The sequence below is a fragment of the Elephantulus edwardii genome, unplaced genomic scaffold, assembly GCF_000299155.1.
Source record: "Elephantulus edwardii isolate Elephantulus edwardi_28Jun2011 unplaced genomic scaffold, EleEdw1.0 scaffold00001, whole genome shotgun sequence".
Lineage (NCBI taxonomy): Eukaryota > Metazoa > Chordata > Mammalia > Macroscelidea > Macroscelididae > Elephantulus > Elephantulus edwardii.
The window spans coordinates 5,012,788-5,027,773 of record NW_006399751.1 but is presented as its reverse complement, the minus strand read 5'-3'; the positions used below and the strand labels follow the sequence as shown (position 1 = coordinate 5,027,773).

Sequence of the window (14,986 nt, the reverse complement as noted above, 5' to 3'; positions counted from 1 at the left end):
CTGTCTGGCGGCGGCGTTCTCGCACTGCGTCGCTCTCGCTGGCACTGCATCGCTCTTGCTATAAATTGGTTCTCTACTATTTCTCTCTAATCCTTCCATAGCTTAGAAGCTACATTGATTTCACTATAAGACCATTATTCATTGACTTTACATTATTTAGCCCTCTTTAGCTTTTACCATAGACTTCCTGACTCTTGCAGTATGTAATTACATCTTTGATTAAATTATTTACATCATTAGGACTATATAAATACTAGTTGCATAATATAGTTTTCCTTTGTTGGACAGTTTGTTTGCCATTGACTTTGTTTTCTTTCTCTTCTTTATTGCTTCATTGTATATATCATGAGTTCATTCCCAAACTCATTAAAGTTCCTTTTTCTGGCACTTTTATTATCTAGTCTCTCCCAGAGATTCTGACCTATTCTATGCACATAATTGTGTGTTGCACAACTGTAAGATCTTGATCTCTATTCAGATTCATTTTCCCCTTTACTTCTCTTTTGGGTAGGATCCTTAGGTTCCATGTCTCGTTTTCCTGGTGTAGTCCTTTGTTTTGGTGGATCCTGAGAAAGGGTGAACAGAAAAGAATTCTAGGTTGAAAATGATTTTCCTTTAGGATTTTCAGGCCACGGCTCTATTATCTCCCAGCCTCTAGTAGTGTTACACTAAGTATGATGAGATTTTGAAGGTTTATTGTTTTTGTTTTCTGGAAGTTCTATTTTCATTGCTCTGAAATGTGGTAGTGGTAGTTTGGTGTGTGGGTATTATCCATTATACTTGGATATACTGAATAGGTTTCATGTTTTTTTTTTATTTTTGTGAAAAATTCTTAGAATTGTTTTTATAAATTAGTTTCTCTTCCCCCCATATTTTCTTTCTAGAGTCTGTTTTATTTGGATATTGGCTCTTCTAATTTCCTTGTCTGTTTTATCCCTCTTATTTCCATCTCTTTGACTTCTTCTGTTTTCTGGGAGAGTTTTTATTGTCTGTTGTGCTTTTTAATTTCTGCCAATTCAGGAGTCAGCATTTCTTAAGCTCAAGGAACTGAAGAACAAACCTTGAGTTGAAATATTTAAGGATCCTCTGGGCCGAATATAAAATGATCCAGGAAGCATTAAAAGAAGATGGAAAGAGTAATCAGAGTCACTGTACTGAAAGGAATTGGCAGACACAGAAGAATTTCATGAAATAACATATGAACAAGAGCCTGTGGTGGTGAAGGAAGAAGTTCAAGCTGCTTTGAAAGAATTGGCAAAAAATAAGGCCCAGGAATTGATGGTATATCATTTGACATATTTCAACTAACAGGTACTGCCCTGGATGTGCCCACCATGTTGTGTCAAGAAATCTGGAGGACAGCTGACTGGAAGAGATCTATATTTGTTCCCGTTCTAAAGAAAGGTGATCCAACAGTGTGGAAATGATTGAACAGTATTTTTAATACTACATGCAAGCAAGATCCTGCTGAAGACTATGCAAAAATGACTGGAACAGCATGTCAGCAGAGAACTGCCAGAAGTGCTGGCTCGGTTTAGAAGGGGTTGTAGTTTTAGGGATATTGTAGCTAATGTTGAATCTTGGCTGAAAGCAGGGAGTACTAGAGGAATACTTACCTGTGTTTCATTGATTATGCAAAGGCATTTGACTGTGTGGATCACAAAAAAACTGTGGCTAACTCTAAGATGAATGGGAATCCCAGAAGGCAGTCGTCAGAACAGATCAAGGAAACACTGCATGATTCAAAGTTGGGAAGGGTGTATGCCAGCGATGGGTCCTGTCTCCATATCTTTTCAGTCTATATGCAGAACTGATTATCCAGGAGGCTGGGCTGTATGAGGAAAAGTGTCACGTCAGGATTGGAGGAAGATTAATCAACACTCTGCTTTATGCAGATGACACACCCCTGCTTGCTGAAACTGAGGAGGACCTGAAGTGCTTGCTGCAGATGGTCAAGGACTGCAGTCTTCAATATGGATTGAGGCTCATATCAAGAAGATTATCACTACTGGGCCAATTGGCATCATCAATATGGATGGTGAAGAGATTGAGATTGTTAACGGCTTTAGTTTGCTTGGCTTCACAGTCAACACTCTTGGCACCAGCAGCCAGGAAATTAAAAAACTTAATGCAACGGGAAAGTCTGCTGCTAGAGACCTCTCCAAAGTACTGAAGAGTAGTGATGTCACTCTGGAGAATAAAGTGTACCTGATACAGTACATGGTCTTTACAATCACTTGCTATGTGTCAGAGCTGGACAATGACTAGGGGTGATAGGAGAATTGATGCATTTGAGGTGTTGGAGAAGAGTATTGAATATACCATGGACTGCTAAAAGAATGAACAGATTTGTGCTAGAGAGGGTTAAGAGCCAAGCTGCTCCTTGGAGGCAAAGATTCTGAAGCGTCATCTGACACTTTGAACATTTTGCACGGAGGGACCAATCCTTGGAGCTGGATGTCATGCTTAGGAGGGTGGAGGTACAGGAGAGAAATACCTTCTGTGAATTGGATTGATTCAGTGACTGCGGTAATTGGGGTAGGTGTATTGGAGACAGATTGGCACAGGACAAAGCAGGGTTTAGTGCTATTGTACATAGAGTCGCTATCAGTTGCAGGTGACTTATTTGGCATATAACAACAACAACAATATTAATTTATAGCATCCTGGCTTTTTTAGTCAGGCTTTCCATTCTTTGCCTTTATGTTGGTCATAGTCGTTAGAAATGATTTTTTAGTTTCTTGCCCGGTGAATATAAGCCTGGCTGTCCCATTTTAAGAAAAAGAAAAACCGTTCACTTAAGTAAATATTCCTTTAACCTTATTTTGTGGTGGTACTCAAGTGTGCCTGGTTTCCTTCTTCAGAGATATTCTGTTGGTAAACTCACTTTTAAGCTGTTTTTCCTCTTAACACCACTTCCACATCTAGAATTATACTAGACTCACCAATTCTTGAGTCTTCTGAGGATTCTATGACACAAATATGTTGGCTTCTCAGCTTTCCTCATTTTTGTTTTACTACTTAGTTTTATGGCTCTTCCAAGTCAGTCATCACAGTCAGCCTCCCATTTCCCAACATTTTGCCGCTCTTGTCCTCTCTCCATTTCCTGTGGGCTTTGAAAATGTCTAGAGGGGTGGGGGGAGGTGTGCACGCACCCCATTTTAAGTGGAAGTTTTAAATGCACTTTTTCATTTTAGCTCCTCTATGGTTTCTTTTCCCCCCATTTTCTCTTGTCTTTAGGTAACCATTTTTGGAATCCAATAGTGAGGGAGTTCGCCATCATTTACCTGTTTATACTTGAGCCACTACTTCACATTATGCCTCCCACAGGTGATTTTTGAAGAACAAGGGAGAAATTTGAATACTATCCAAGTGTGGACTTTTCTTACTTTTCAGGAAATACTACTCATAAGATGATTGTGGATAGACGCTACATGGGTGTGTCTAAACGGAAGTGCATCGTCTGGGGCGTGGCCTTCTTGTCAGATGGCACTGTCATAAGTGTGGACTCTGCTGGGAAAGTGCAGTTCTGGGACTCAGCTACCGGGACACTTGTGAAGAGCCATCTCGTCTCCAGTGCTGATGTGCAGTCCATTGCCGTGTCTGATGTAAGTCTAGTCATTGCTTTTCATAGTTGAAGTACAAGTTGAGACATTAAGTAGAGAGGACAGAGTCAGAGCTACCCCACAGACATGGTTTCTGTGTCCTCAATCTCGTCCTGGATAAAGAGGAATTTAGAAAAATACAGGTGGAAACACATCAGTTCTCTGGACTCACTTTCCCTGGACATTCCCTGGACAGTTAGTTCTCAGTTACTGAATATTTCTAGAAAAGATTAGATAGCAGAAGGATTTCCTTCAGACCACTCACCATTTACAAGTGATCCAGCCTGATTGGAGAGGGCACCAGGGACCTGGAGCAACCCTGAGAGGCATCGTTTGCTTTGCTCTGCTGCTTCCCATCTGCCATCTGCAAAGGCATTTCTCAGGTTTCAGTCTTCTGACAACCACTTTACATTCCTTATGTTTCTTTATACTGCTTTATTTTTTTATAAAAGCATTCCTTTTTTTTTTTTATTTTAGTTGCATCTTAAAAAGCTTACATATATATTTCTTTTTAAATACAGTTTACCCTTCAACAAAATGGGTTTGGACTGCATGAATTCACTTATTATATACTTAAATTTTTTCCTCCACTTGATGTTGGGATAACAATAAAGCAGTACATTGCTAATACAACACCCTTAACTCTCACATTGTTCAAGGGTCAACTGTATAAGAAAATAGTGTTAATAAGATTTCTTAAAAGAGGAAATTAAGTACTAGAGACAAAATATATAGCCCTAAATTGATGTCTTAAAGATCCTAGTAGGACTGAAAAAATAATCAACAGTAACTTTCTCACTGTTTATATGCTTTTATTAAATTTAATAATTTACCTAAAATTATCTCTGGTAGCTATAAAAAGGTTTTATTTCCATTAGTCACTGAGTCCCACTCTTCAGAAAATCAAGGAACATTTGTAGAATTTCATTTTCTGTGTCCATAGTTTTTTTCAAAACCTGAGAGAGAATTTACCTGTTTTTCCTGTTATCATTTGAAGTCATGTTTTTATTTATTTTTAGTATTCATATACTTTAAAATCAAAAGCATAAAAAAATACAGTCAATCCTTTTATTTACATGGAACTGTTCTGAGACACACCCCCCATAGATACCAAAATCTCAGGTGCTTTAAGTTAATAGTAAAATGATGCTAACATTTGCGTATAGCTTTAGCTCATCCTACTAAATACTTGAACTGATCTCTGGATTACTTATAATAGCTAATAATATAGGTATATTAAGCTCTTTCAGCTTTAGAGGATTGCCTCGACGACTTACTTTATTTTCATTTAATATTTTCAATCTATGGTTGATTGAGTCCATGGATGTAAAGAGCTAACTAACTGTAAATATAAAGCTTCCTTCACACTCCTACCTCCTGTTAGTTCACATTTTACTACTACTTTTATATGAATTCACTTGTTAACTAAAAGTTTGACAGTTTGAACTCACCAGCCACTTCAGGGGAGAAAGATAAGACATTCATCTCCTCTAAAGATTTGCGGCCTTGGAAACTATATTGTGTCCTGTAGAGTCAATGTGAATTGTAAGTGACTTAGTTATTGCTAACCATGTAGGTATATTTTTATAGAAATCTTTTTATTAATAATAAAATTAATTTTGTACTTTCTTCCTCTATGAAACAATCTACTTAAATGAAATCTTCACTTTTTTTTTTTTGTATATTACCTATAATATTCTACTGGATGATTGTATAATACTTTTTCTTGTTACTATTGTTGTGTGCTGTCTAATCAGAACTGACCTTCCAGTATAGCTGACCCTCCAGTGAGTTTTCAGAGGCTGTAAATCACATGGGAGGAGATTGCCTATCATACTGAGGAGTAGCTGGTAGGTTCAGAGTGCCTCTCTCTGGGTTGGCAGTGCAACGTCTTAATATTAGGCCACCAGAGCTCCCTAATGCTTTTCTGTAATAGCCCATTACTAGTGACTGTAAAAGTTATTCAGCCTTTGATCATTATAAACAATACTGTGGCTCAGTTTATACTTAGCAGATTAAAGGTATGTATATTTGTAATTTTGATTACAGCTTTCCAAATCATCCTTCCCCTCTTGGTGTTTTCATTTTAACCTCTGCCCAGCTGTGTGTGTCTATTTCCTGTCTTGTCACAGCTACTGCTACAGCACTTTCTGGCATTTAGCTAATTGGGAAAAAGCAGTAATCACAGTTTCAGTTTGCACTTAAGTTTGTATGAGTTCCTTTTTATATATTTAAGAGCCATTTTTTTTAGTTGTGTTAATCTTCATTTCTTGGAAGTTTTCCATTTGTGCTATTATGAGTTATAAATATTTTCCCTCAATTTGTCTTTTGGTTTTTTTACTACTTAGTGGGGGGGGGGTGTGTGTGTGTGTGTCCCTGGTGCCCTCTCCAGTCAGGCCGGATCACTTATAAATGGTGAGTGGTCTGAAGGAAATCCTTCTGCTATCTAATCTTTTCTACCCTGAGTTTATGTGAGCATTTGCTTTTACTTTCTAGTTTTTTCATAGTTTCTGTTTTTTACATAATAGAAATCCGGTTCATTTGGAATTTGTTACGACACACAGATCTAGATCCAGTTTTCCTTTATCTATATAAATTATCCAGGTTTTCTAGCTTTCCTTATGGAAAGGACTCTTTTCTTTTTTAATTGTGATTTTAACATAAGTTTACAGAAAAGTTGGATTGTCATCCATTCATTGTTGCACATTTTCCTTCCTAATCCCTAGTTCACTGTAAAAAAAAACCCCACCACCATTTGTTATTGCAAGGTCTCTTTTTACCATTAAGGTTTGCAACCTTGGAAACCTGATGGAGGGTTGCTATGAGTTGGAATTGACTTGAAGGCAGTGAGTGTGGCTTTGAGTTGAACTGTTAATAATATTTTTGATTCAAGAACTTGGTGTACTTTTTTGGTGTCTTTAAAAACAATTTTTCTTTTTCTCGTATAAATAGTATATTTCTTGTTAAAGGCAGTGGAGTCTAGTATGTCCTGGTTGTAAGGAGCTGTGCTGCCAACCTGAAGGCACGCAGTTCAAATCCACTACCAGCTCCACAGGAAGAAGATAGGCAGTTTCCTCCCATGTGATTTACTCCCTCTGAAAACCCACTGGAGAGTTAGTTGTGAGTCAGTTCTTACTTAGTGATACGTAACAACAGCACCAGAAAGTATGTATATAGCTCTTGTAACTGGTTAAAGTATTTGCTAATTGAATGGTTAGTGGCTCAAACCCAATTACTACTACAAAGATTATAGCTTTGGAAATTTTGGGGGCATTTCTACTCTGTTCTGTGGAGTATGAATCAACTTGATGGCAGTGGTTTAATATGTGTGTGTATGTGGTTTATTTTGGTAGTCTGTGGGTATGAAAAGTCTTAGTATAATTTGAGAGGCTATATTGTTAATTTTGTCAATGAGGGCACACTATTATCTATGCCTGAGCTTGTTCTTCAAAAGAAATCTTAACTTCTGAAGAAGAAAGACCCCTGTAAACTGTTTTCACACTCTAGGAATAGATGTTTTCCCTGAGCACCTAGGCAGAAAACCTCAGGGGACTTTTTTCCCCAGCTGAGCCCTGTTTTTGCTAAAAATAACCTCCTTAATGATTTAATTTCTCAGCAAGAAGACAGTTTCGTGGTGGGCACAGCCGAAGGGACAGTATTCCATTTTCAGCTGGTCTCTGTGACTTCCAGCAGCAGCGAGAAGCAGTGGGTGCGAACTAAGCCGTTCCAGCATCACACTCATGATGTTCGTACTGTGGCCCACAGCCCAACAGCACTCATCTCTGGAGGTGGGTGCCCTCCCAGGACTGTTCTTCCCTCTGTCCCACTCATTATTTTAAGGCAAGGTTTTTTCTAATTCTGTGAACCATCTTCCCTCCATTCATCCCAGGCACAGACACCCATTTAGTTATTCGTCCTCTCATGGAAAAGGTGGAGGTAAAGAATTATGATGCTGCTCTCCGGAAAATCACCTTCCCTCATGTAAGTATCATTGTGCCTTTCTCCTACGTTTCCACGAGCCCCTCAGCCCCTCTTCCCTTTTCATCCCAGGCGGAGCACAGCTAACACTTCGTGGGAAAAATTTGAAGAACATTGTAGCTACTTCTTTTTTCTGCCTCTGAAGCATGCCTTTTTGAAAGATACTTGTAGGAGCAAAAGGTTTATAGCAGCATTTTTAAGTCCTTTCAGTTTTGAAGTAAACATTTTTCCTTTTTTAGAGAGTGTTGGATTATAGGCCTTATATTTGTTTCTCTATTTGTTTTATTTTGTCTTTTTAAAAATAGATTAGACCAGGGAGCTCTGGTGGTCTTGTGGCCAAGAAATTGCATTGCAATACTGAAGGCACGTGTTTTGAATCCACCAGATGCTCTGCTGGAGAAGGAGGGGCAATCTCCTCCCGTGCCAGTTGGATCTGACTTGACGGTACACAAGAAGAAAACAAAACACTCATACATAAATAGATTAGCCCTCTTTGCACCCCTTCTGCTTTTTTAAAAAAAGAAATTCTGGATGGATGCAGGAAGATTCAGGCTCTAATAATTCCCTTTCATGTCTGATGTACTACCTCCCAAAGAGGATGTTCTTGTGGCCTAGTGGGTGAAGAGTTGTCTGCTAACCCAAAGGCATATATGCAGTGGTTCTAATCCACCAGCTCCTCCTCTGGAGAAAGATGAGTAGTACAATTTACAACCTCAGAACACTTACTGGAGAGTCACCTGTACGTTATTTGTGATTTGACGACAGTTGTTAACCTTCCAAAGCGTGAAGTCTTGCTCTACCTTCAATTTTTCCAACCCTCCATCCGTAAACTTTATTAAATCTACTTCCTCACTATATTGAATCTAGTAATTTCTTTTTGTCTACATTGCCATTATCCCACTAGTTTTGATCTTTTCTCGATGTTGTGGTAGCTCCCTAATGATCTCCTTTTGTTTGTTGATACCATTCTAATCTCTTTTTCACTGTTCTGTTTAAAAAGCAACTTTTTGTTCATTATTCCATGCTTAGAAGCCTTTGCTTGGTCTCTGTTGCCTCTGGCACAAAGACATATAATTCTTTTGTTATGATCTGGCCCTGGTATTCAGCTTCTTTCACTTTTCTTTCTGTATAAATCCTACCCCGTCACATCCACTCAGGCTAACCATTCTGAAAGACTCCTCATTCCTTCACACTCTTTTACTTTTAAGCCACTTCACAGGCCATCTCTGCTTGGAATGTGCTGCTCTGCCTTCCTTGTCTGACTAGTCTTTACCAAGAACTTCATCTAGGCCTCCTGTCATGACCCCCAAAGAATAGATTCGTCATTGTGGTGAGCCTTCAAGTCAGGTACCACTCATAGCAACACTGTGAACAGTAGTCTGCACCTTGCTTTATCCTGTGTTGTTCTTGCCATCTCTGATATTCTTGAGTCCTTGTTACAGTCACTGTTTCTACCCATTTTTTCCTTAACCTTTCCCAGTAGGATATGCTTTTCAAAGGACTGGCCCCTCCTCACCACATGCCACAGTATGTGAGATGAAGTTTTACCATCTTTGCATCCGAGAAGCACCCTGGTTGCACTTCCTGCACTTTTAGCAGTCTAGATTATTCAGCACTCTTCTTTAATACTGCTTTTCTAATTAAAAAAGAATTGACTACCACTGAAATATTTCAGGAAATATCATATAAGTAGAGCCAGGGGTAATGAAAGAAGTCCAAGCTGCACTGAAGGCATTGACAGAAAAATAAGGCCCCAGAAATTGAGAGTATACCAGTTGAGATGTTTCAGCTAACATCCAGCCCTGGACAGGCATGCTTACTATCTGTGCCCACTCTATGTGCTCTCTGGCCGACTGACTGGAAGAGATCCATATTTGTTCCCATTCCCAAGATGGATGATTGAATGGAAAATGTGGAAATTATAGGACAATATCTGTAATATCACATCAAACAAAATACTACTGAATATAAGTAAAAAATAGCTAAACCAGTACATAAATAGGGAACTTCTAGACTTTCAAGTTGTGGTTAGAAGACACTGTGGCACCAGGGATATCACTACTATTGTCAGATGGATCCTGGCTAAAACCAAAGAATACCAGAAGAATATCTGTCTGTATGTTATTGACTTTGCACAGGCATTTTACTCTTTGGATCATAACAAATTATGGTTAACATTGAGAAGAATGTGAATTCTAGAACACTTAATTGTGTTCAGGGCAAATGTATACCTAGACCAAGAGGCTGTGGTGCAAACAATGCAAGGAAGCACTACATGATTTAAAATTAAGAAAAGTTTGTCAGGATTGTATCCTTTCTCCATGCCTTTTTAATTTGTAGACTGAGGAAATTATTTAAGTAGCTGGACTGTTTAAGAAGACAAGAATGTGGTATTAGGATTGGAGCAGGAGTTACCAGTAACCTTTATTAGGCAAATAACACATCTCTGCTTGCTGAAAGTCAGGAGGCTTTGAAGCAGCTGCAAAAGTTTAAAACTGCAGCTTTCAATATAGATTGCATCTCAACATCAAGAAAACAAAAATTCTTGCTACTGGACCCAGTAATTAATGCAGAATCATGATAGATGGAGAAAAGATTAAAACTGTCAGTGACTTCATACTTGGATCCATAATCAGTACCCTTGGTACTAGCAGGAGATCAGGCAATATATTGCACTAGAAAAATTTGTATTCGGACTTCTTTAAATTATTGAGCAGTGATGTACTTTTGAGGACTAAGGTGCTCCTGATTCAGGCCATGGTCTTTTCTGTCACTTGATGTTCATCTGAGAGCTGGACGGTGAATATGAATGACAGAAAAAGTGATACCTTTGAGCTGTGGTTTTGGAGGAGAGTACTGATTATCCATCCCACGGACTGCAACACGAACAAATAAAAGGTCTTGGAGAAGGTACAGCTAGCATGCTCCTTGGAGGCAAAGGTGATAAAGCTTTGTCTCACATACATTAGACATGTTGCTAGGAGAGCCTATTCTTTGGAGAAGGACATCATGCTTGGAAAGGTGGAGGGTCAGCAAAGGAGAGAATGTCTCTCAACTAGGTAGGTTGACCCAGTGGCTATGTCAGTGGGCTTGAGCGTGTCAGAGATTGTGAGGATGGCACAGAGTAGGACACGGTTGATTTGTTGTTCATAGGATCACTTTGAGTCGTCCTCATCGCAACAGCACCTAACAGGAATAACAGCTTCTTGAATACCACAACTTAAACGCCTCGATTTTTTGTCATCCTTATTCATTGTGCAACTTTCAGATGTTTAGGAAGTAATTGAAGAGGATAGGTTAGATATCCTCTTTTCACTCCACAGTGTTAATGTATGTGTAAGTTCTTTGCTCACTGTGATATGATTGCCTATTTCATTTTATGTCATCCTCTTAGATTATAAACTTCTTAGTTGTGCCTGGCATATAATAGTATCTGAAATAGTTCTCAAGTAGATTTTGACAATAAAGAATGTTCTAAGATAATTGCTACTGTTTCTAGCACTGAGGCAGTTGACCCTGGCTCATCACTTCTCTGTTCTTGCCAACAGCGAAGTCTTATTTCCTGTTCTAAGAAGAGGCAACTTCTCCTTTTCCAATTTGCTCATCACTTGGAACTTTGGCGATTAGGATCCACAGTTGCAACAGGTGAGATTTTCCACAATGAAAACCCTATAGAGAATAAAACCTAAAATCAGAATCAAATTGAAATCTTGGTTGTGAAAAAAATGGATAGTGATTTTTCTGTGTCCACTGGAGTTAATGTTTTTTCCTCACTAGAAATTAATTATTCTGAGGGGTAGACTTGTTAGTTGAACGCTGAACTACTTTTCATGGTCCTACAGAGTGAGGTGAGCTTTATGGAATCATAGTTGCCCTAACTTACTTGGATTGAAAACAAGCTTTTGAAACATGGCATTAAATGGTGGGTAAATATGATCCTGCATGAAAAAGAATGCATGGATCTTGCAGGGTTGACAGCCTCAGGACCTTTTGTATGACATGTTAAGGAAGTATTTGGAACAGATTCTAGTAGGTTAGATATTTTATCATTAGGTTCTAAAATGTTGTGTTCTGGCCCAGAGCAGACTCTGACAGGTATCAGAGGCAGTTACTTGCAGTTAATTGAAATCTGGGCTACATAAAACGACTTCTGCCTATTTGCATGCCTCCTGTGGGTAGTTGATGTTGTATGCTGTCAATTTGGGATTGAATCATACCCTCCAGCAGGTTTTCAAAGGTGGTAAATTGCGCGGGGAGGGATTGCCCATCTTCTTCCTGTAGAACAGCTGATAGATTCACACCATTTTTCTTTGGATTGACAATGCCAACTCCTTATCCACTAAGGCCTTAAGAGCTCCCTGTTATGTTGCTAATTTTCCATTCTACCCAGAAACAATTTTTCAGAAGGAGAAAAGTAATATTGGAGGGGGAAATACTTAAAGAGATACAAAATTTACTGTTAGGCTGTTGAGTTGGGATCAACCCCAGCAGGTTTTCAGAGTCTAAATCACACAAGAGAAGACAGGCCATCTTTCTCTATTGTAATGCCTGGTGAATTTGAACCACCAAAGAGGCACAGCATTTGGATTAGCAGTGTAACATTCTTTGGACTCTGTACCAGAAAATTCTCAGAGAAATTTCTTGTTTTAGGAAGGAATGGGGATGTTCTTCCACTCTCTAGAAATGCAGATCATTTACTGCAGCTCAAGACAAAGGTAAGTTTAATTGTTCCTCTCACTTTGCAATCCAGAACAATTTTCACCTTTACCTTTTTAGAATTCATATCCTAAGCTGTATAAACAATTAATAAAAGTACTTGAATGAAGTGCTGTTATGAGAACCAAGTTTTCTATGATAGCAAAGTTGAGCATTCTGAAATTGCTGCATGAATGAATGAATACAGCAAATTAATTTTCTCCTTTTGATGTTAATGTAAAAACATGCATTTTTTTTTAAGGTTATAACTTTTTAAAAGTTGTTTATTTATATTTTTTTTCCTGTACAAAACCAACTTGTCTTTTCTTTTGAAAATGATGTCGGTTATTCATTTATTCTTGATTCTTAAAAATTTTTACTGAAACAGGGTAAGAAGCTGAAACTGTGTTTGTTCCATGCATGAATTTTCAAAAGAGTATAACCAACCCTGAATATGACTTTATTTCACTTTTTTTATGCAGCATATATATTTATTTATTTTTACAGCATATTCTTGCCATTTAATTTTCCCCCCATTCATTCATTGTTGCATTTTCCTCCCTGCCCACCCCTCCGCCCAGTTCACTTTTCTTTTTGAAAAGAAAAAAAAATATTGTTATATAATACACACTCACAAGTCCACAGTCCACTTTACTATGCATTGCTTTTTCTGGAATCTTGTCATGTAAAATTCAAATAATCCTGAAGAGTATACAGTGAAAAACTAATCTTCCATTGATCTCACATTTCCAGTTGTATATCCATAGATAATTATTGCCAATTCTTTTTATATTCTTTGAGAAAAAAGTCTACCCATTAGAGTATACTATGCAAAATTATTTATATTTTTCTTTAAATTTTAATTACACAAATAGTTGGGACTATAGTCCCACTGTAAAGAGTTCAAATGATAAAAGTTTATTGTTTGCTACTCTTAATTCTGGTCTCATCCTCTGAATTATTTTTAATTGATCAGTTGCTTATCCTCTCATATCTTTATAAATGGAGAGAGAGTGTATGTGTGTGCGTGTGTGTGTTTGTGAGAGAGATGTTGTAATGTGCCATTGAGTCATCAGCAACTCATAGCGACCCTCTGTACAACAGCCCTAAACCCTGCTCTAACTTGTGCCAATCTTACTGTCTCTGACAAACCCACTCCTATTACCCTAGTCACTGAATCAATCCATCTTATCAAGGGTCTTTCTCTCCAGCATTTGTTGTTTGCTCCTCTGTTGAACTTTACTATTGTTACTAGGGTGAGGTGATATATCATAATTGTTCATCACTTTCCTTTCCATCCAAATTTGAAGTTTAGTGTGAAGCCCTATGTATGTAATGTTAAAAGGGTTGAGATGTATATTCATCAGCTTTCATTCTTGTTTTGGAAATCGAAGCCACCACATATAGATAGTGCTTTTCCTCCACACTAATCAAAATGACGCACAGCATGAGTGTCAGAATTGTGTTTTTAAGTTCTTGTGACTATGTCCATAATGGCACAGACTTGCAGATTCGTGTCACACAGAAACTTATCATTATTGTCAAGAGTTTTGAATTGATTCATTCTGATTCAGTCCCCTGGTGTAAATTGCCATTTCATCCTGTGTACACTAACTCTGAATCTACCTGTTAATAAAATCCCAGGTGATTATTATGTACATAAGATCTTGTAGACATGTAGATTCTAATTCAGCATCTGGGATGGAAATGAAAAAATTGTCTACAGAGGGTTAAACCAGAATGAACTGGTTCAAAGCCCTGGTGTCATGTTTTGCTTGAATGCTCATTCTGATTCTTAATATTACCAGTGTCCTGAGAACATTATTTGTAGCCGTATCTCACCATGTGGAAATTGGATAGCCTATTCTACAACATCGCGATTCTTTCTCTACCGATTGAGTTATGAGCATGACAACATTAGCCTCCAAAGGGTAAGTGTCCAAAGTCCAGCCTGTCTAACTGAACGCAGAGAAATTTGTGTGTGATATTTAGGGGAAATGGTTATGCATAGAATATAAAGCTATTTAGAAATGGTGGTATGCATAGAATATAAAGCTATTTAGAGATGGTGGTTATAAAAAAGTTTATTTCCATTTTTACTTGATTATGAATTTGGAGGATTAGGGAAATGCTAGGAAGTGGCAGTAAAGTTTAGACTTAAATGGTTTCATATATGACTAAGTTATTTCCATGATGGAGAATTTAATACATATCGAAGACACATCCATGTTTTGTTCCTTTTGGGCTCCTTCCCCCCCGACCCTCATCTTCAGGTATTTCATTGCTCTGCCCCGACCTGGCTCCCCCCCCCCCCCCCCCCCCCCCCCCATTTTGGGCTTTTTAAAGGCAGGAAGCATTGATCTGATTGACGCCTTCCCGTGAATGCACTGTTTCTAATAGTCTTGCTATCAGTCACCTTTCTCATTTACTGAATTTTACTATTGGCTCTTCTGAAGGTCCCCAAAATGCCAGCGTTCCTTCGCTCTGCTCTTCAAATTCTGTTTTCTGAAGATTCCACCAAGCTATTTGTGGCATCAAATCAAGGATGTCTCCATGTCAACCAGCTGTCAGGAGGACACTTTAAGCATCTACATACTTTCCCACCCCAGTCAGGTGAGTAGTCTCTCATCATAGGAGAGAGAACGATGTCTATGTCTAATGTGTCCCCTTTTTGTCCCTGCATGCCTCATTGTCCTGGTTTCACTCAT

General features: G+C 38.4%; 1 protein-coding gene across 1 annotated transcript in view; it reads left to right on the top strand.

The window, feature by feature from the left end:
• Positions 1-14,986, top strand: part of CIRH1A (cirrhosis, autosomal recessive 1A (cirhin)) — a 37,441-nt gene that overhangs the window by 15,032 nt on the left and 7,423 nt on the right. Inside the window, exons 5-11 of the mRNA XM_006878660.1 lie at positions 3,397-3,608; positions 7,222-7,393; positions 7,495-7,586; positions 11,132-11,228; positions 12,234-12,298; positions 14,087-14,209; positions 14,735-14,891. Coding sequence (XP_006878722.1) covers positions 3,397-3,608; positions 7,222-7,393; positions 7,495-7,586; positions 11,132-11,228; positions 12,234-12,298; positions 14,087-14,209; positions 14,735-14,891 — 918 coding nt within the window. The remainder of the gene's footprint in view (positions 1-3,396; positions 3,609-7,221; positions 7,394-7,494; positions 7,587-11,131; positions 11,229-12,233; positions 12,299-14,086; positions 14,210-14,734; positions 14,892-14,986) is intronic.